General features: G+C 47.9%; 1 protein-coding gene across 2 annotated transcripts in view; it reads right to left on the reverse strand.

Moving 5' to 3' along the window:
- Positions 1 to 3,116: 3,116 nt before the first annotated feature.
- Positions 3,117 to 19,965, reverse strand: part of ST8SIA2 (ST8 alpha-N-acetyl-neuraminide alpha-2,8-sialyltransferase 2) — a 61,572-nt gene continuing 44,723 nt past the window's right edge. For both annotated transcript variants that reach the window (XM_041752904.1, XM_041752903.1), the window contains 2 exons: positions 18,602 to 18,895; positions 3,117 to 3,678 (listed from right to left, as the gene is read on the reverse strand). In XM_041752904.1, coding sequence (XP_041608838.1) covers positions 3,393 to 3,678; positions 18,602 to 18,895 — 580 coding nt within the window. In that variant the 3' untranslated portion in view covers positions 3,117 to 3,392. The remainder of the gene's footprint in view (positions 3,679 to 18,601; positions 18,896 to 19,965) is intronic.

The raw sequence follows: 19,965 nt of genomic DNA on the forward strand, positions 1-19,965 counted from the left end.
CAAGGTGGAGGGAGGGAAATAATGGTCTGACCCACCTTGGGTCCTTTTTAAGATCAAGGAAAGGGTGGCAATAAATAAATCATAAATACTTAAATAAATAAATACATAAATAAATGATGAAGAGGCTCTGGGAAGGGAAGAGAAACACCAGGAGAACATGGCATCCTGGGCACAGAAGGGCAGGTGTCCAGCAGGTGTCGCTGTGGAGCCCAGCGACGTGGGGAGCTGGGTGAGGACAAAGGGTCTTTCCATGTGGCAACATGGAGAGCCCTGAATCGCAGGTCCCCAGAGCAAGGAGGCCAGACAGGTGTAGGGGACGGCAGCACAAGCACCAGAGACCCTTTCCCAGGGCTGGTGGTGGAGGGAAGGTGAGGGAAGAGGCTGTAGGAGCCGGGATGGGTGGAAGAGTGTGTCCTGGTGGAAGTGAGGACAGAGGTGGCGGAGGAGTGGCTGGGGTGTGTGGCAATATGTCACTGGCCAGAGGAGGATGTCACTTCTTCAGAAATGGGAGGAAGGAGAGGAGTGGGGAGGAAAGGGATCAAGAGATTTGGAGGAGAGTTGGTATTTCAGATGGCTCCCTCTCTTCAGCCCAGGAGGTGGCCGATGGCAAATGGTGGGCATTTGGGGGCTTGAGGAGCATGCAGGTCTCAGAGGCTCCAGGGTGAGTGATGGTGGGGCATTTGGGGACTGACTCATGGTCAATAGGAGGTGACTGAAAGGGTCTCCTGCTCCGAGGATGGCTGTGACCACTGCAGTCACAAGGCGGTGGAGGAGGGTAGCAGGGTGCAGGCTGGGACTCCTCGGGGCCACACAGGCTAGCTGGCCTGTGCAGTTAGCTACTCTCAATGGGCAGAGAGGATGGGCTGCCTCCTGCCTGCACACCCAGGTGGAGGGGCAGGAGGAGGTGGGAAGCCCAGGCCCCTGGAGCTCCTGCCATCAGATGGGAAGCACTCGGCAGCGCAGGACCTGTGAGTAAGGGAACGGAGGGATGTGGACGGTCCTGGCTTCCCAGCTCTTCTCTGGAGAGAACCTGAGGGCACGTTCTCAAGACTCCTTCTACTTCAGCAGCCACTAGTGTCCATCTAAGGAACCAAGACCAATATGGGACTGAAGGAAAGCCATCTCTTCCACGGAGCTCTTGCTTTGAAGTGCCCTGCAGGGCAGGCTGCTGGCTGGTACACGGAGCGTGGGGCCAACTCCAGGACCCGACATCCCGGCTCCCCTCAGGACTCACCACTGGAACATTCTGGAGTCCAAAGCCTTGGTTAATCCACCGAGGCCCAGGCAAGACTACCTGTTCCCCAGGGCATTGCCAGCTTCAGATATTAAATGTCTTCCAGGGCCTTTGAGATCCTCAAGATGAAAGGCTCTGGAGAAGCGTAAAATATGATGTTAATTATTTCCACTTCTTGCAAGGGAGTCCAAACCACTCAGTTCCCACAGAGGCTGTTAGGGCTGTTGCTTTTTTAAATATTCATTTTATGATGCAAATCCCAAACCTCAGACTTGAAGCATCAACTTGAAGCATCAGACTTGAAGCAAGGACAAGAAGGGAAGAAGCAGAGAGATGCAGGGTGGCGATCGCAGCTGTGGTTTGGAGCTGGAGCACCCACGTGTGGGGTGAATGGTTCTGAGTATCCTCCTAACGCCTCCGCTTGCTTCCCAGCAGCCATTAATTTAGAGCAAATGTCCTGTTCTGAGTCGCCGCTGATTAATTATGTCCGGTCTCGTGTGCTTAGGAGCAGATCTTGGTTACTTTTCTTAACTCCCTTCACCTTCAAGATAATGGTTTTTTACTTATCTTTCAAATATGTTTTAAAACACTGTTATTTATCAGGGAGGGGAATACATCCAACAAATCAAGCCTGCCAAGGCTCGTCTATATGTGACCTCTGATTCCAGCCCCTAAGTGATTGGCATGGAGCCCAGATTTCCCTGGGGGAGATTATGCCCAGTGTTTGGATACTGCATTTGGCTTTGGGTTAAAAAAAAAAAAAAAAAGAAGTCTTAACAATTAATCTTAATAGAGGGCAAAAAGGATTTTGTGAAATTCTAAAATTGTTGCCTCTGGAGGAGGGTGGGTAGGTGGGGATGGGGGTGGACATTGGAACCTCTCCCTGCAGACTTGAGAAGCTCGGTGTTGGAGCTCCATGCCGGCTTGTGTGACCATCAGGATAGGAAGATGATGAGAAAGTGACATTGACACAGCAGTCTGGCTGCAGAAGCCCCGTGAGTGCACGATGCAGAAAGCAAACAGAGTGGTGTCAGAGAAATGGAGCTAGGTGCTTAACATATTTTCAGGTCTCACACTCTGGGGCTCTGTGAGGCACCCCGAAAGGCAATCATATATATTTTTAAAGGGATGACATTTATCTTGACAGAGCCCTTTCAAGCCTCTGCTGTGGCTTCCCTAGTGGGAGAAGGGGACAGTACCATCCCTCATGTGACATTCTAATAGAGCAGGAAGTGGGCTAACCCAGAGGGTGAGATCTCAGGGTCCCTTCCTCCTTGGGGGGGGCACTAGTCTCTTTAAAGAACATCCATCAAACAACCACATTTTGGACACTCTTCTGCCCTGTTGTGGGGTGGAGGGCTGCCCCTGAGCAGGAAATCTCAATTTTCCAAAAACACCAGGGAAACATACCAGCTCTTTAGTATCATCTGTCTGCTCTGTCCAGGTCTTGGTGGTTCTTGCAAAGCCAGAATTTGGACTGTCCATGGATTCTTCGCTAGCCTTCTCTCCATAGCTGTGGAAGCCTGTCTGGGACAGCTGGGTCCACTGTGGATCATCCCTTGGACAGTTCAACTCTAAGTCTGCGGGGCCAGGCCCACAGCTCTGAAGTAGCCTCTGGTTCTTGGTATCCTTGTACTCTCTTGCCAGGCTGGACCCCTCAACCTCCTTCTCCTCTGTGAACAGCACCATTTCAGACTTGGGTCAGGTTGTCCCCTCTGGGTCTTGGCTCACCCAGAATCTGCGTATCTCAGAGGCCCGGGGCAGCTGCCAACAGGTGGCTCTCTATCCATCCATGAGCCCAAAGATCTCTCCAACCCAGGAGGCAGTTTGTCATCCAAAGTCATGGGACTGGCTTCTTTTCATGCCAAGTCCTTCTGCCCCTAAAGATGGACTGAGTCTCAATCCAGTTTGGGTGGGTTCTCCACACCTTCTTCCTGTGGCTTATCTGCCTAATGCTAGATGAACACCACACAGTTATAAATACTCAGGTCAATATATATATGCAGGTATAGATATATATATTCTGGTCACTGTTTTACACTTTAACAAAGAAAACCACTAGCCTGCTTGTTCTATAGTTTGTGCCACCCCGACTCCCATCTGCCTGTGGTGTAGCTGGCAGGAAATGTGAGCCACTGAGTCCCATGGGGTGCCCACCTTACGTAGCCCCGTCGCACTGGCCAACAGTCAGTTTCAAAGCCCCCTGCTCATGCAGGCTCTTGAGGGCCTTGAACTCCAAGGGCATGGTGTGGGGGCTGGCCTGGGAGGTGTAGCCATACTTGAGGCTGTCGTAATAGTGGTATTTGACCGGGTTCTGGTTCTGATCTAGTGGAAAGGGCCAGAAGCCGTAGAGGTAGATCTGGTTACAGAAACGTGTGGCCAGGGTATACATCAAGAGACCAGTGGTGGGTCTTTTGATGTGAACTTTGTTGGTCAGCCAGTATCTAGAAAAATAAAAGAAGTGAGGAAAGAAACAAAAAAGAAACATGAGTTTGTGAATCCTCCTTTCCAGGAAAAGGACAACTTTAAACTGTCCAGCAGCCTGCTTCCTGCCGCTCCAAGAATTGTGGCGATCAATCGAGCCACTGGTTACCTATTCCCTTCACAGGGATTGACTACCAACATTTATTAAGCAACAGAAATGTTCCCTGTGCTGTGTTCTTTCACATATATGACTTTTGTGGGAATATAATGAGCCTGTTAGTAGGTCCAGATGGAGAAATGAGGCTCAGACAAAAGTAGCTTGTCCAAGGTCACCTAGGTAGAAAGGGCAAGACCTTGACCTGAGCTCAGGCTTGTTGAAATCTAAAGCAGGGGCAGGCAAACTTTTTCTATAAAGAGCCAGCTGGTAGATATTTTTGGCTTTGCAGTCATGCTCCCGGCCTCTGCTGTTGGAGCACGAGAGAGCCACAGATGACACATGTGGGCGTGGCAACTTGCTGCTCGGGCCACAGAATGCAGACCCCTGATTAAGGGGTGGCTCATGCACAGTGCCCACCACCTTCCCTTTGTGGAGGGTCCTGTGGTATGTGCCTTTGCCTGTCACCATTCCTGACCCCAGCAGAGATTGACTTCCTTGTCTCTTGAGCATCATTGGATTTCCTTCCCATCCCTGCCTGCAGGACCCCCAATCTCTCAAGCAGGCTGCCCACCTCTGACCCTGGGTGGCTTTCCTGAGAGCTGAGGGGACACCAGATGGTGCTCTGCCTGGTGAAGCCGCGTTCTACTGTGCTCTCTTCTCACGGCCTGTCATGGCATTGGCATACCTCCCTCTGAAATGGGAGTTCCCGCTTCCTACCTAGGAATCTGTCGGGGGTAACAAGATGAGCTACAGAGAAGTGGAGAGAGCATGGCACTGGGCTCAGGGGCCCAGTGCTGGGCAAAGCATGGGCTATCTCTGCACACAGAGGGTCTCAGTTTCCTTCAGCCAGCAGTGAGGAAGAACCCATCTCCATTCCACAGTCTAGGAAACAGAGGTCTGGGGGAGCTACCAACTTTTTAGACTTGAGTTTCAAGTGACAGTTCTGTCCACAGCTACCTGCATGCTGTAGCAGGTTACTTCTCCTTGCTGGACCTAATTTTTCGCATCTATATTATGGTGGGCCATAGACCAGTTTCAACACAATCTAGATGTTTCTCCAGAAGTGGGAAAACATCCATTCTATTTGCCACCAGTTTGACTTTCCACTGTGGTTCTTCCGCTTGGATTTACAACTCATTGGGATGTGTGGTTTACCCTCTTGATTCCTTGTAAGAAGCTTCTCCTTACCTTACACTGAGTCCCCTTAAATGCAATGGGTATGCCTTGGTAGAAAGCATTCCTTACCACCAACTCCTTCCTGCTGTGCGCCCACACCCCAGACACTGACCCCGTTTTTCTGCCCTCAAACTCTGTGCGCCTCATCTCACGTGCTCCGCCTGCCATTGTGAGGAACATCCACTCCCCAGCGGCAGCGCAGCCTCTGATGACCCTCAGCACAGTGACAGGTGTGACTTTATAGTCAAACACACCAGTTAAATTCATGCTGGAAGTAAAAGTATGCCAGGCAGGACATTTACACATTGCTGAAAGTTGAAAATGTTTCATATTCTTCACAGCACTTTTAGGAAAAAAGTTGGGTGGGCAGGGGTAAGATTTTCTAGAAGTTCCAGTATGCCCTTCCTTTCACCAGTGGTTCTTTCTGCAGTCTCAAAAAGGAAACACCAAGACATTCCAGAAAGTTAACCTTAAATCCTTTTTTTTGGGAGGAGGTATTAGCCTTTGAATCAGACAAGTTACAGATTCCTAGTAACCCATATAATTTTAGTAAATCATGTAATATGTGATATAGTGAAACATATCCCCCACCCCAATCCCCACACCATCCCGTGAGCATGATTCTCTAGGGCACCATGCTAGCCTCCAGGGCAGCACCTAGACACCCAGGCTTTTATTGTAAGTCTTTCAGTTGAAGACCACTCTGGTTGCATCTCCTCCTGTTTCATCCTGTCTGGGCCAAGAAACTTCCCTGCAGCTGAACTTTTCAACCCAAAATCAGATGGAAAGGACAAAGATGGGGAGCAAGACAATGGCTCCATTAACTACAAGCACAACTGGGAAGTAATAGGGAAAAGCCTGTGTGGACATCCTGCAGACCTTCATCATGTCTTCTTTCCTGAACTGCTGAGAGGCTTACTCCCAACTGACATGTGGGAGGCATGGTGCTGGCTTGGGGGGTGGGGGGCTTGGTGCTGAGGTTGAGGCTTAAGAGATAAGGTGCCCTTCCTGAGACCACCTGGCACTATAGATTTAATGGGGTTGAGCTGAGCTTGGGAAGGTGCTGAGGGGTAAAGGCAGGGAGAATGGAAGGAGAAGAATCCTGGGAGAGTAGCAGCTGATGTTTGGATCACCCACACATCGTTGCAAAGTGCTCATCTGCCCTGGCTTAACCACCTCCTACAACAGGGATCTCAACACCCTCCTGAGCTGGTCCATTGCATTTTCGGTTCTAACTCAGTGCTTCTTGACCTAGAGCTTTAAGAAGACTGATCCTGAGTGCAACCCTCAGGTGCAGGCTGGACACTGAGGTTTTTAAAAACCTCCCCCAGTAGTTCAAATGTTCAGCCAAGGACAAGAAGCCCTGCTCTCACTGGTGGGGAGTTCTGCTAAGAATAAGGTATATTTAGAGAAAATATGGGAAAAGAGTAAGCCTAAGGAATACTCATTGAGTTTTAAAGATGGTTGAGTCCTGGAGACTCGTCTAGCCCAATGGCCTGGCGGGGGATGTAACCGAGTGAGCTGGGAGCTGGGACATGTGCAGGAAAAACCAATGCCTGGCCTCAGGGTTACCAAGGCAACAGGGAGTGGTGGGGACTGTGGCATCTAAGGGGGTAGGCAGTTTTACTGTTGTCCAGTGTGGTGGTGCCAAATTTTCTGATTGTTTTCCAGTTACCAGAGATCTGGATTTCTATGCAATTCCTTCAAATTTTTGAATGTTGGCAACTATTGAAAAAAATTTAAAAACACCATGTGAGGCCCTGTTGGGTGAATGAACAGGTTGTATTTGCAGGTAATCCATGGGCCTCCTAGATTGGATTTGTCCTGTTCTTTCAGGTTCCAGAGGAAAACGTGGGAGTCCAGGGAGATGTGCCTGAGCAGCGGTGCTCCTCATGCAGCTGGTTAGACAGGGCTTAGATAAAATGTAGCCTCCCTACTTCTGATTCTTGGACCTTTTCCACTCCATGGTGGTTCTGGAGAGTCAGGGTGGGCACAAGCTGGCTGTAGTAGCTGTTAGTACTCCTCAGGGACATGCAAGCCCCTGCAGTGTCCCTGCATGAGAGCATAGGGCTATTTGCTCCCTGAGCAAATTCAAACCCTAACATAGGTCACCAATGCCATATTAGGGATTTGTGGTTTGTTTATTCTCAGATTATAAGACCTTAGTGTGAGGAGGCTTTTGGAAATGAATTTCTTTTCAGGACATCAGTGCTGTGCTCAGGGGTGGGGAGGGAAGAATTTGATCATTAGGAGGTCTGAGGTTACATGGACACATGCTGTGCCCTCCCTGCAGATGTGACTTTCCTCCACATATCCCAGTGGTGAACTGTCTCTCCTCTGCCCCAAAACCAAGCACATGAATTACATCTTCCTGGAAATGTTCCTTCTGTTCCACCCTCTTTTTCCTGGTTCATGCTTAGGGAATCACTTCCACCTACTTTCATGAACTTTGCTTCTACTTCTACTGTTGTGCTTATCAATCCGGCCTGATAATCCATTACTCGGTGAGTGGGCCTCCCACGCAAAACTGTGCTGCCATCTCCTCAAGAGCAGGGGCCATGCCTCACACTCCTGGTAGGGGGTTCAGAGGCACCTGGCTCAATGCATAGGGCAGCCGGAGCACTGTGGCAGGGACAGAAGTGGTCAACAAACACTCCATGTGCCCTTCTACATCTCTCAGCATCTCTTGCAATGGGACTGGGGTCATGTAACCAGTTCTGGCCAACAGGCTGTGACAGGAAGGGTGTCCCTTGGGGGGGCCAACGTGCCTTAAGGGCCCGCAGTCCTTCCTTCTCTTCTGCCATGAGGAACCTCAGAGTGTCCCATAACGGCCATGTCAGTCTAAGAAGGAAGGATCCTAGATCCCTGGATCACTGGCTGGAAGAGAGCTCATGTTGACCTGCGTCACACTTTGCATAAACGAGAAATCAGCTTCTGTTATGCTAAACCACGAGGCCCTGGGGTCATTACTGCAGCACAGCCTAGAAACATTATTATCCTGGATTCCATTGTGCTCAGCAAATGTTTGACTTAGATGGAACTGAGAAATAGAAGTTGAAAAGGAGAAAGAGGGAGGCCAGGAAGGCACAGAGCCTTGTACCTGTGGCCAGCAGGGACAGGGAGAGAGGTGCCCACCCTCTTCGATCTGTTGCCGGCTTTCCCCTGGAGAATCAATCACTGAGACAGGTGTTAACAGCAAAGGAGGCTCCAGAATGAATGGAGAGCTCAATGGCATGGAGGGACCCACTTATTTTCCATTCTGCCTCCACGGGTGAACAAGAACACTCTTGAGCAATGTCTGATGGGGATGCGGGGATGCCATTTAATGAGCAGCTTGTAATGGGAGCTGACTGAGTTATGTGGGAACAAATCATCCTTGATTTCCTTTCTATCCCCCCTCAGTCACTCTGGCCAATTTAGAGACTGTGTGTGTGGCCGACTTGCAGACGATTTCCTTCCTCAGGATAACAGCTGGGTGTTAAAACACAAACTAATTAATTTTGCCTTCCCAAATGAGGTTAGCTGGGTGCATCCGGGATATTGTATTGACAATGCACCTTTAATATCCCAGTCTTGAGATTTTAATTAGAAGGCAAAGTAATCTCAAAGAAGGCAGTAATTATTTTCCAAATTGGTTACCCCAATTGCCAAGACGATTAAGCGCCGTATTTTATGAGCATAGACAGCTATAGATGAGGATCGCCAAAATCATCTCCAAAGCACATTTATCCTTCTTTCTGGATTTCTGGGCTCAGTATGTGGCAAGCACAGTGGCTGCCACTGTTGGAAAAAGGAACCAAAAGGCTTTCTGTAAGATGTTAAGAGCACTTTGTGGGAACTAGCTCATATTGTCCCTTAAAAGCAGGACTGCCTTACAGGTGGTTGCCATGGGACACTTGGTGACGCTTTGTGCAAGATGAGCAGCAAAGTCAGGGACAGGACCCTCTGAACCATGGTCTCCCATTATCCACATCAGCAGCCTGGGCCCTGTCTAAGGACCCACAGCCCATTGCTGTCTTTTCTTTGGGAACACTGCTGAGGGCTCTGGTATCCTGAGGAACATCTCAGGACAAGGCTGCTCAGCTTTGTGAAAATAGAGAGCTGGGGCTTTTGTCTCAAAATCTGGGGCTGGAGTGCAGGGCTGACCAAGTCCCGTGGATGCTTGAGGCTGATTCCTGGTCCCCAGGCCTTGATGCTCACCCATGCCAGTGCTCTACACTCATGTAAGCAAGGTTAACTTCAAGGATAACCACGCCACCAAAAACTCCCTAATGACTCTCGGAGTCCCCAGGACAACATCCAGTCACCAAGCCCTTGTGGCCTGGGCCTGGGATCCCTCTCACCACCCAGCATGCATACCCACACTGCTATAAGGATCTTCTTGTTTCCTATGAGGACACAGCAACTCCCAGTTCTCCTGGCTGGTAACCCCTTTTTCTGGTCTCGGCTTCAGTGGCACTTCCTGGACCTCCCCCAATGGGTTTGTGCCCTGTGTGCTGTTCTTTTCTGATCACAGCACTTATCATGCCATGGTATAATTATTCATTTACTTGCCTTTCTCCTCCCTTACAATTTAAAATTCTGTGAGCAAGTGGACTGGCTTCCTGTTTCTATATAGCTCCAGATGCTAGCTAGGATAGCTCAGGCACAAAATGGGTGCATCACAAATCTCTATTTAATGAAGCCAGGAGTGAAAATGAGCAAGCGGGGGCTAGTGGCTCCCTGTGGGGGCACTGGAAGTGGAAGAGGCTGGCTTCCCACAGACCCTTCTAAGCTGCCACTAGGTCTGCCCATGTGGAAGGCAGGCTAACGTGGCCTTAGACCTTTGTTGCTGAAAGAAAGGAGGAAAACCATGACACCGATTACTTCAGAGCTTCCTTCTGCTATAAGGCAGGTCCCTGGAAGAGTCAAGAGACTGTCACTCACCTACAGGGATCACCTCTGGCCCAGCAGGGATCCAGAAAGACCACCTCTTGAGGGCCAAAAACTTCTGGCTGGATTCTGGAATCTAAACTGATGCCGCTCCAAATAGGAAAAAAATTATAATTAACCTCATTCATAATTAAAGGAATCTAATTTCACACAACAATCAGATGGCATTTTCCGCTGGATTGGCAAAGATAACAAATGTTGGTAATTTACCATGCTGGTGAGGTTATGGGAAAGCAGGCATTTTCAATAATCATAAGTAGGAGTGTAAATTGGTACCTGCCTCTAGGGAGGGCAATTTGGTAACCTCTATAAAAACTAACAAGGCTTACATGCGTCTCTTTTTAGCGATGGCATGTCTAAAGAGCAAGCCTACAGAGGTACATAAGTGCAGATGTCGGTATAGATGATCACCATAGCACTGATGATACTAGCAAAAGATTGGGAAAAACTGCAATGCCCACCATGGCTTCTGCCCCCATAAATTATGGTCCAGACACTGTGAAGGAGAACAGGGTGGTGTGTATTGATGTGGAAGGATTTCCAGAATTTAGCAAGGTACAGTGCCTAAAACATGCTCCCTTATGTGTAAAAAAGTGGATATTTCTGGAAGAATAAACACAGAAAACCAGTGTAACAGGCTGCCTCTGTGGAGGTGGACTCACTCACTTTCCACTTCAGATCCTTTTATATTGTTTGGATTTTTCTTTTTACTATGTGCATTGCTATTTGAAAAAAAAATAGTCTATGAAAAGTGACAAAATGCCATCTGTGCCTTAGTACCACAGACTTCCCTCCTTTTCTCTATGTAGCACTGCCCTGAAATGTACTTCCATACTCCATGTCCCCTAGAGGAGACTGGAACCCAGCTACTGGACTGACCCTAGGGACATATTCTTGGGACCGTGATGGGCATGCTTGGGAGAGGGCACCTCCAACCTGTGCTGGTCTTGCCTCTCATTCTCTGCACCATGCTTGCTCCCTCACCCATCTAGCGCTTGGGTATCTGCTCCCTGCTGCCAGGCAGCAATGCCCACTCTGCTGATCTGCTGCTCCAGCTCTGGCAGGGATGCCCGCTGGATCACTGCCATCCTAGGGCCGACGTTCAGCACTTTTGGTGCCTAATTAAGCACCAATTCACAGGCTTCCTCCGCACCAAGCCCATGGTCTGGGCAGCTAAATGGGCCAGGCAGCGGATTGCTTTCCTGCCCGAGGGCCACCCTCTCTATGGGTCACAGCCTTCCCTATTGTCATAATTGAATCTGAGCCATTCACTACCATCTGCAGACCAGAGTTTTCCCCTTCCTGCAGCCATATTCAACTGCCTGGGTGTCCTTCCCCTGGGCTGTTCACCTCCCTTGCCAACAGCCAGCCAGGGCACTGTGCCACTCTTGCAGGCTGGCAGAGCTGGAAGCCCCCTGGAAGAGCTGTTCAGCCAGTAAGAGTCAAAGGACAGGCCTTCTCTGCACCACATTGTCCCCTCTCTGTGATACCCAGGCCCAATAACTGCCTCAGACCAGCAAGAATCAATAGGATGGCCTCTATTCCAATCCAACTGATGTTCTTATAAGTGGGAGCGGGGTGGGGGTGGAGTTGGAGAGAAACAAGCAGACACAGAAAATGATGGAGATGCTCCTCCACAAGAGGAAGGCTTGGAACAGATTCTAACCTCAGAGCTCTCAGAAGGACTTCCAGCCTCCAGATTTGTGAGACAATAACTTACTGTTGTCAATTGAGGCCACCTGGCCTGTGATCCTACAGCAGCCCTGGAAGACTGATACACTAACTCTGTATGACGTGGATTTCCCAAGTCATGGCCCAGCAAGGGACATTCACTGCTGTCTGAACAAGAGGCAACCAAGCTCATTTCAGATGACCCTTATTTGTGGGAATGCTTTTTCCAGGGTCCAGATGACACCTGACTCATTGTAGATCCCTTCTCAGCCCTAGTTCTACACCTGGAGCCTTGCAGGCCAAATCTGTGAGCTCCTCAAGGGCAAAAGCCCTGTTTCATTGGTTTTTGTGTTCCCTCAACCCAGGCCTGGGGCCTTCTAGCTTATAGCAAATAAGTATTTGCTAACTGAAGAAAGATTGCTCTCATGCTCTTTGGAGATTTCTCTCCCAAAACTTTCAACTTTTGAATTTCTCTGCCATTGTGGTCCCTCTCCAGCATGGAACCCCAAATTTCTCCAAGTGGGACCCAACCAAGGTCATTGCTGACCTCAACTCTCAAAGTGTTATACATACATCGCTGTGATCTAAGATCATCTTATCCCTTTGAGCAACCAACCACACTCCTGTTGCTGGTTGGCAATGTTCATTGCACCTATACAATTATTTAGAACCTAGGTACAGAATTTTGCATTTGTCTGTATTATATTTAACCCTTTTAAATTGGCTTGTTCTTTCAGCCCACCAAAGGTAGTTTGGATTCAACTCAAATATTAGGAATCCCCCCAAAGTCATGTCTTCTATGAACTGGCTAAGAAAACGATTGATGCCTTTGTTTAAGTCATTGGTAAAAATGAGGACAGCTGGTAGTATAGGAGGCTGGTGTTGTGTTCTGAGAGATCCGCATGAAGTCAACTTTTAATTAGTGTCTTTTGGGTGTCCATGGTCAACAGTGGTCAGTCTGTCAAGGACATGAGAAGAGGGATGGCAGTGGAAGAGTAGACCCAACTGAAACCCATACACATGGGTTTTAGTCCCTCTCCTCCTCATCTGAGTGAGCTGGAGCACTTCACTTAACATCCCTGAGCCTGTTTCCTTATGAGTAAAATGGGGATGAAAAAAGTATCTATTTTACTAGTTTTCTCTGAGACTTAACATTTGTTCCCTTTTACCTGCTGAAATGTCACTGTTCTCCATGCTGCTCAAGAAATACTTTATCAAAGTATCCGACCTAAACCAAGATATGAAATGACTACACTGATTCCAGATCTACCTGTCTCCTACCCTTCCCAGAAGAGCAGACCAGGACAGTGTGCTCTGCTGTTTGCCCCATGAGCACACTGCTCTTGATGTTTGCTTCTTCATCTTCAGGTGTTCATAAGCCACTACACTGATAACCGTTTTGAGACTATGGCTTGGGGTTGATAACAAGCTCACTAGAGTCCATCTTTTCCCTGCTTTTAGAAAATTGGGCAAGGATGGCCTGCTCCAGATTGTCCTTCTCCAATTTTGTATGATTTGGGGAAGATCAGGGCCAGCTGCTCTATGGTCAAAGTGCATGATATCTCCTGGGATGTTAATAGGTCTTGGTTTTGTTGAGTGTAGAGGTTCTCAAACTTGTGCTGTGCATCAGAATCAACTGTAGGGTTTGCTAAAATGCAGATTTCTGGTCCCCAGACATATAGTTTCTGATTCAGTAAGTGTAGGGTGGGCCTGAGAATTTACCTTTCTAACAAGTACCCGGGTGGTGCTAATGTCGCTGGTCCAGGGACCATGTTGAGAACCACTGGTTTAGGACAATGAAGCAGGACGGTAAATAATGACACCAAAGGCTTCATTATGCTATTCAGATAAAAGATAGCTCTCCTTTGCTGAGAATACAGGTGTAGAAGACAAACCAAGGTCCAGTTCCTATCTGTCTTTTGTAGCCTCTACTGTGCCTGCTCTTAACTTTTTGGTTCTTCTTACTTGAAACTAAAATGCCCTGTTTTTCTTTCTTTTTCTTTTTAGCGGGGAGGGGTAGATAGAGAGGGATAGAGAGAAGACTCTTAAGCAAGCTCCATACCCAGCTCCAAGCCTGACTCAGGGCTTAATCTCACCACCCTGAGATCATGACCTAAGCTGAAATCACAAATCAGAGGCCCCACTGACTGAGCTACCCAGGTGCCCCCTTTCTGTTTTTCTTAATATTTTCATAAGCTCACACTCTGACTTTGGCCTTCCTGACATTATTCTTCTAGGGTCCCTGTCTTTATTTGCTGGTTATTGTCACAGGGGCAAATGGGTAGTGATCAGGAGCAAGGGAGGAGTCCTGAATCTATCTCTTACCAGCCATGTGGCCTTGTACAAGTTACTTCCACCTGAGACTCAATTTGTTGTCTTTAAAATAGGATATTGGTACTAGTTCTCTCATTACATGTCATAATGCTTAGCATGGTATCTGGTATAGTAATGTTAGGGATTTTTTTCTTGTGCCCCTCATTTATTCTCCTACATGTCCTTCATCAATCTGAGTTCACTTGGGGACCCCCTGGCCAGTCACCAGATGCTGTCTCAGTATCAGGCACTGTGTAGGGGACAGGAGCGCAGCACAAAGTGGCATTATCCTGGCCTCAAGGCACTTATTACTCAAATAACTAACAATAAGAAGTAGGCTAATAACCACAAATGTGTAGTAGGAGATTGTTTAACCAGGGGAACTAAAACCATGGTCATTTGGTCTCTTCACATGAAGCCTGGCTCTACCATGTGCCAGGTTTTAGTGTTAGATGGGCTTAATATGAACAGCATTGGGTTCTAAAGTGATTTGTATAAATGATCTCATTTGGTCTTTGTGACAAGCCTATTTGCTGTTACTAGAGCATCTCACAGTTTTTTTCCCCATGAATGGATGGACTGGGGACACTAAATCAGCCCTAGGAGCACAATGACTTGTATATGGACATGTCTGGACATTTCAAGCCACCCAGCTGCATTCCGAGTGTGTGGATGCACAGCTGCTATCTGAGGATGGCTGCTTTTCTTCTGAATGGCTTAGATGTGAAGGAGCAATCAAGCAAATGAGGGAGGCAAAGGCCAAGGTGAGGTCAAGGGGCAAACAAAACTGAGAACCTCGACGGGAGTTTCCACAAGGCTCTATCAAGCCTCAGCTGCCAGCGGGTGTTTGGTGAGACTCTGAGGCGTTCTGAACTTTCAGCTTGTTCTGTCTGTTGGAAAAGCTGTCCCAGACTCAGAAGAACTGCCATGTACACAGAGAGTCTTCATACACTGCTATCCAATGTGGTCTCCTAACTCCAATTCTCAGGTGTGACAGTACTCAGACCACTGAACTCCCTGAGGCCCCAAATCTAGAACTGGCTACGTATGAATTTGCTGCATCTGGTGCCCTGGCTAGAGTAAAGGGCTGTGCTTCAGTTCCTGGATGTGTTCCTCCCTGGCTGGGTGTCCTCCTACAAATCACCCCACTTATCTGGGCGTCAGCTTTCTCTTTTGCAGAACAAAGACACTTGGATGCCTCAAAGGTGACTCCCACTTGACATTCTCGCCAGCAGACACAAGGTTCCAATTTCTTCACATCCTCACCAACACTTGTTACTTCCTCCCTTTTTTGATAGCAGCCATCCCAGTGGGTGGAAAGTGGTAACTCATTGTGGTTTTGATTTACACTTTCCAAATGATGAGTGATGTTGAGCATTTTTTCACGTGCTTATTGGCCATCTGTATATCTTCTCTGTAGAAAAGTCTATTCAAGTCATTTGCCCATTTAAAAATTGGGTTGTTTAATTTATTTGTGGTGTTGTTGAGATCTAGGAGTTCTGCGTATACTCCGGATATTAATCCCTTATCAGATACATGATTTGCAAATATTTCTCCCCGTTCTACAGGTGGGTTTTTTCCACTCTCATAATATATTGACTTTTTGGTTCATGAAAAGTTTGAATTTTGATGAAGTCCCTTTTATCTCTTTTTTCTTTTGTTTCCTGTGTTCAGGTGTGATACTTAAGAAACCACTGCTAAACCTAATGTCATAAAAATTTTCTGCCACATTTTCCTCTAACAGTACATTTCTTCTGATTGAATTGTACACTTAAAAGTGGTTAAAATGGGCTACTACCAAATAACAAGTGTTGGCAAAGATGTGGAGATGGAATAACAAGTGTCAGTGAAAATGTAGAGAAACTGAAACCCTTGTGCACTGCTGGTGGATCGTAAAATGGTGCAGCCACAGTGGAAAGTGGGATGGAGATTCTCTAAAAAAATCAAAAATAGGACTACCATACAATGCAGCCATTGAAAGCGGAGTCTCAAAGAGATAATCTGCACACCCATGTTGACAATAGCACTCTTCACAATAGTCAACAAGGTGAAAGCCACCCAAATGTCCACTGATGGATGGATGGACAGACAAAATCTGGCGTATACATACAACAGAGTATTATTCAGTCCTCAAAAGAAAGGCCATTCTGACACACGCTAAAGCATGGATAAACCTTGAGGATGTTATGTTAAGTGGAATCAGTCACAAAAAGGCAAAGGCAGTATACATCTACTTGTATGAGGTAGATATGAGGTATCTAAGATAGCCAAGTTCATGGAAACCGAAGTAGAAAGGTTACAGTATCAGGAGCTAGAGGGAGGGAAGGGGGACTTGTTTAATGGGTATAGAGTTTCAGACTTGCACGGTAAAAAAGTTCTGGAGATTTGTTTCACAACAGTGTGAATATACTTAACACTACTGAGCTGCACAGTTAACTATGGTTAAAATAGTAAAGTTTAGGTTGTGTATATATTTTGCCACAATGAAAATGTTTATCACCCCAATCTCATAAATAGGGGGTTTACTGAACAATAGATTTTTAAATATGGAAACAAGATTATCCTGTTCCATATTTGAATGTTGAGGTGAAGAAGTCTTGACAGATGTTTTTTACTTAATCCACCATTCTACTACAGAATCTTTGATCAAACTGAGCCTAAATATATATGCTCCTCCCTGTGGTTTCACTCTCTGGTCCTATTTCTACCGCTTAAATCCATAGGACAAATCTAATCTCTTGGTGGGTGGGTGGTGGCAGCTGCCATGGTGGCAGTAGGTATGACTGACTGACTGTGTGTCTTCCTTGGCCAGCACAGGACACACATTTGGATGTAGGCAGTGTTCCACAGTGAAGACACAGATAGCAGGGCTCAGGGAAACAAGGGACCTATTCAACCACATGAGTCATGGAAGTGGGATTTGAACCCAGCTGTCCCTAACTGCAGAGCCCATGATTCTCATGCTAGACCAGACTGCCCCGGCCAGGTTTTTTCTCAACTATCTTTTCTACGAACCCTTGGTCTTTTCTCTTGTGGCTTTGTTCTGCATACCCCCTAGCCCCCAACCCATTCCTCCTTTGGCAGCAAACACAGGTAAGTTCCCACCAAGTCCAGGCAAGCCCTCACTCTCACTACAGATGCTGCCTACCTTTCCTGTAATGCTCTACTGGACCCCACATCCTGCAGAGGGAGAGGGCTATTGGCAGAAATCCATTCTAAGGCCCCTGAAGCCTTCCTCCTCACCACCTTCTCCCCTTGCTAAAAGCAGAAGCCTGCCCTGTTCTCTCTCCTGCAGTATTTCCTCCCGGGAGTTCCTGCAAGGGAAGATGTTGCCATCTCAGGATTAACAGCCTGTTTGTTTAAAGGACTTATTACTGGTGCTTAATGCTATTTTGACAGATGAAAGTGAGTCAATTATAGCTGGAAATAGCTCTGACTGCATAAGTTTCTTCTAGGGAGTAGCCCATTCCCTGTCCAAGGGACTGTTTCTCTTTACCATGGGCTAGCCCTTCTCCTTTTCTCATCTCCTCTCACCCCCAAACCATGTAAATACTTTCCTCCTCTGGAAAAAGACAACATTTAAGGCACAGAGCCTAAATCTGTGAGATGGGGGCTGCTGTGGCAGACCCACGCTGTGGCAGGGATAAAGTGGATGCTCAATGAAGACCTGACAGGTCAACCTCCAGAATAAGGATGTGGTTCCAGTGAACCTTGTGTCCATCAGGTGTCACTCTGCTCCATCAGCCACAAGTATGTCCACCTCTTACTGAAGGTTTCTCTTGGCTTTTCTTGGAGGTAATGGGTTTCTGTGCTGGCAGCTCAACCTAATGAGACCAGTCAGTGCTGGTCGCGGGCTTGGGTGCTTCAGGGGTCACCTTTGTGAGATAGCAAGAACCCTTTGTGAGTTGGTCAGAGAGCTTCCCTGGGTCACACTGAGTTATGCTCAGGCTCCAGTAAAGAGCAAAAGAGCATTTTAATGTCAGTGGGGATCTGTACAATGAGCTTACTTGTCCCACTAGAGCAGGTCAGTAAACTGCCATTTGGTTGGATGGGCAGATGGATGCAGAGCCTGATCCCAAGCTGCAAGGTCAGGCATGTGGAGGGGTGTCTTTGTAACAGGCATCTTGAAATTAGAGCAAACTTAATACCCCAAAACATGCATGGGCCCAGACTCTCCTCTCACAGAAAATGGCACCACTGTCCACCCATGTGCTCAAACTTTAATCCTAACAGCAATCCTGGATGTTTCTCTTTCTCTCACTCCTTAAGGTCCTTAAATAAAACCCATCAGTAAATCCTGCTGCCTCTACTCCAAAGTTTTCAGCTGATCTGAGCTACCTGTTGCCTATCCTCCACCACTATACCAGTCTAAGCCACAGTCAGTTGTGACCCAGACTAATGCAAGAGCTTCCAGCACACATTCCTCCTTCCATCCTTGCCCCTCCTGGTTTATTCCCCACACAGCAGTTATGGGACCATCGTTCTCAACACAGCTCTCTGGGCAGATGAAACTCATCTGCCAGCCCTCCTCCTTTCTCCAGGAAGGGAGGCTCAGAAAGGTCAGGGGGCTTGCTGAGGTCATACAACGAGTGAGTGGTAAGCTGAGATGGAAGTGCATCTGGGAAGGGAACATTGCCCACCAAGCCCCTCCCAGACTTGGTGATGGCCCCGCTGGCTTTGGAGAGGCGGCTCACCCGCGGACGGCGTGCAGCAGGCGCAGAGAGGGGTATGCAGTACGCACGTTGACGTGGTGCTTCAAGATGAGCTCGTTGACCCACTCAACCCGCTCCTTGCCACCCCTGGCCATGAAGGCGGGAATCCACAGGATGCTGCCATTGAGACTGCGCAGCCGCTGTAGCAGCTTCTCTCGCCAGGTGGCGTTGACCAAGTCCTCAAAGGCCCGTTGGATGACAGAGGGGTTCATGGTCACCAGGTCGGTCTTGAGCCCCACATCCCGGCCATACTCCTGCACGGGTGCCAGGTTGCACCTGTCAGAGAGAAAGGTGTCACAGTCCCTTTGGGAAAGACAAGATGTTGCTGCTTATAGATCATTTTATCCAACTTTTGCCTCCCTCCCCTCCTCTGCATCCCCAAAGACCCAGGGCATCTTCCAGCACCATCCCCCACCCCCAATCATCCCTGCTTCTTCTTCTGTGATACATATATTTACTAGGCTCTTACCACACACACAGAGTTGTGCAGGTCTCTGGGCTATACAATACCTGCCTTCTGCAGTTCCAGATCTAGTAGAGGACAAAGGAGGCTGGTAAGGCAGCCTCAGCCCACAAGACAATCATGCTACAGGCAGGTGTGACCTGGCCATGTTAGGTAACAGTGAGGGCTCTGAAGGCACACTCCCAGGTTCAGAATTCAGCTCTGCTACTTTCTACCTGTGTGATTCTGCACAACTTGCTTAACCTCTTTGTGCTTCCCTACCACAAAGGAATATGCACAACAGTTTCTTTAGCTATGATAAAGATCACAACACCCCTTCCCAGGGATTAAAGGAGTCACCACATACCCAGTACTTAGAACACTGCTCCACCACACTAAGATCTCAATAAACGTGAAGTAGTGTTATATTACTACAGAAAGGAGGAACATTAGGTGGTATTCTTGGAGGTGGTGACCACTGAGGAAAATCTAGGATGGATGAGCATTAATCCCTTTGTGGATGAGGCAATTAGAAGAGTGTTTCTCCAGCTTGCCAGAGCAGAAGAATCACCTCAGGCAGTAAAAATACAGATTTGCCAGGTCTCTTACCTGGGGATCCAGATTCAGCCAGTGAGCCTAGGAACTGATACTTATTTTTACAAGCTCTTCAGGTAATTCTTATGACCAAGCAGTTTAAGAAACATCATGCTATGGCATTGCAGGCACAAGAAGTGTATTTAAGGTCATAGAGGTGTGAAACAGTGTCGGTATTTAGGGGGAGGCAAGTGATTTGCTCTGCTTGGGGCATATTGTGTGGAGGAGATGAAGTGGAGAGGCAAGCAGAGCCTGTATGTCAGGGATGCAGTTCCAAGGGCAAAAGGGAGCCACAGAAGATTCTTGAGCA

The sequence above is a fragment of the Vulpes lagopus genome, chromosome 4 (assembly GCF_018345385.1).
Source record: "Vulpes lagopus strain Blue_001 chromosome 4, ASM1834538v1, whole genome shotgun sequence".
Classification (NCBI taxonomy): domain Eukaryota; kingdom Metazoa; phylum Chordata; class Mammalia; order Carnivora; family Canidae; genus Vulpes; species Vulpes lagopus.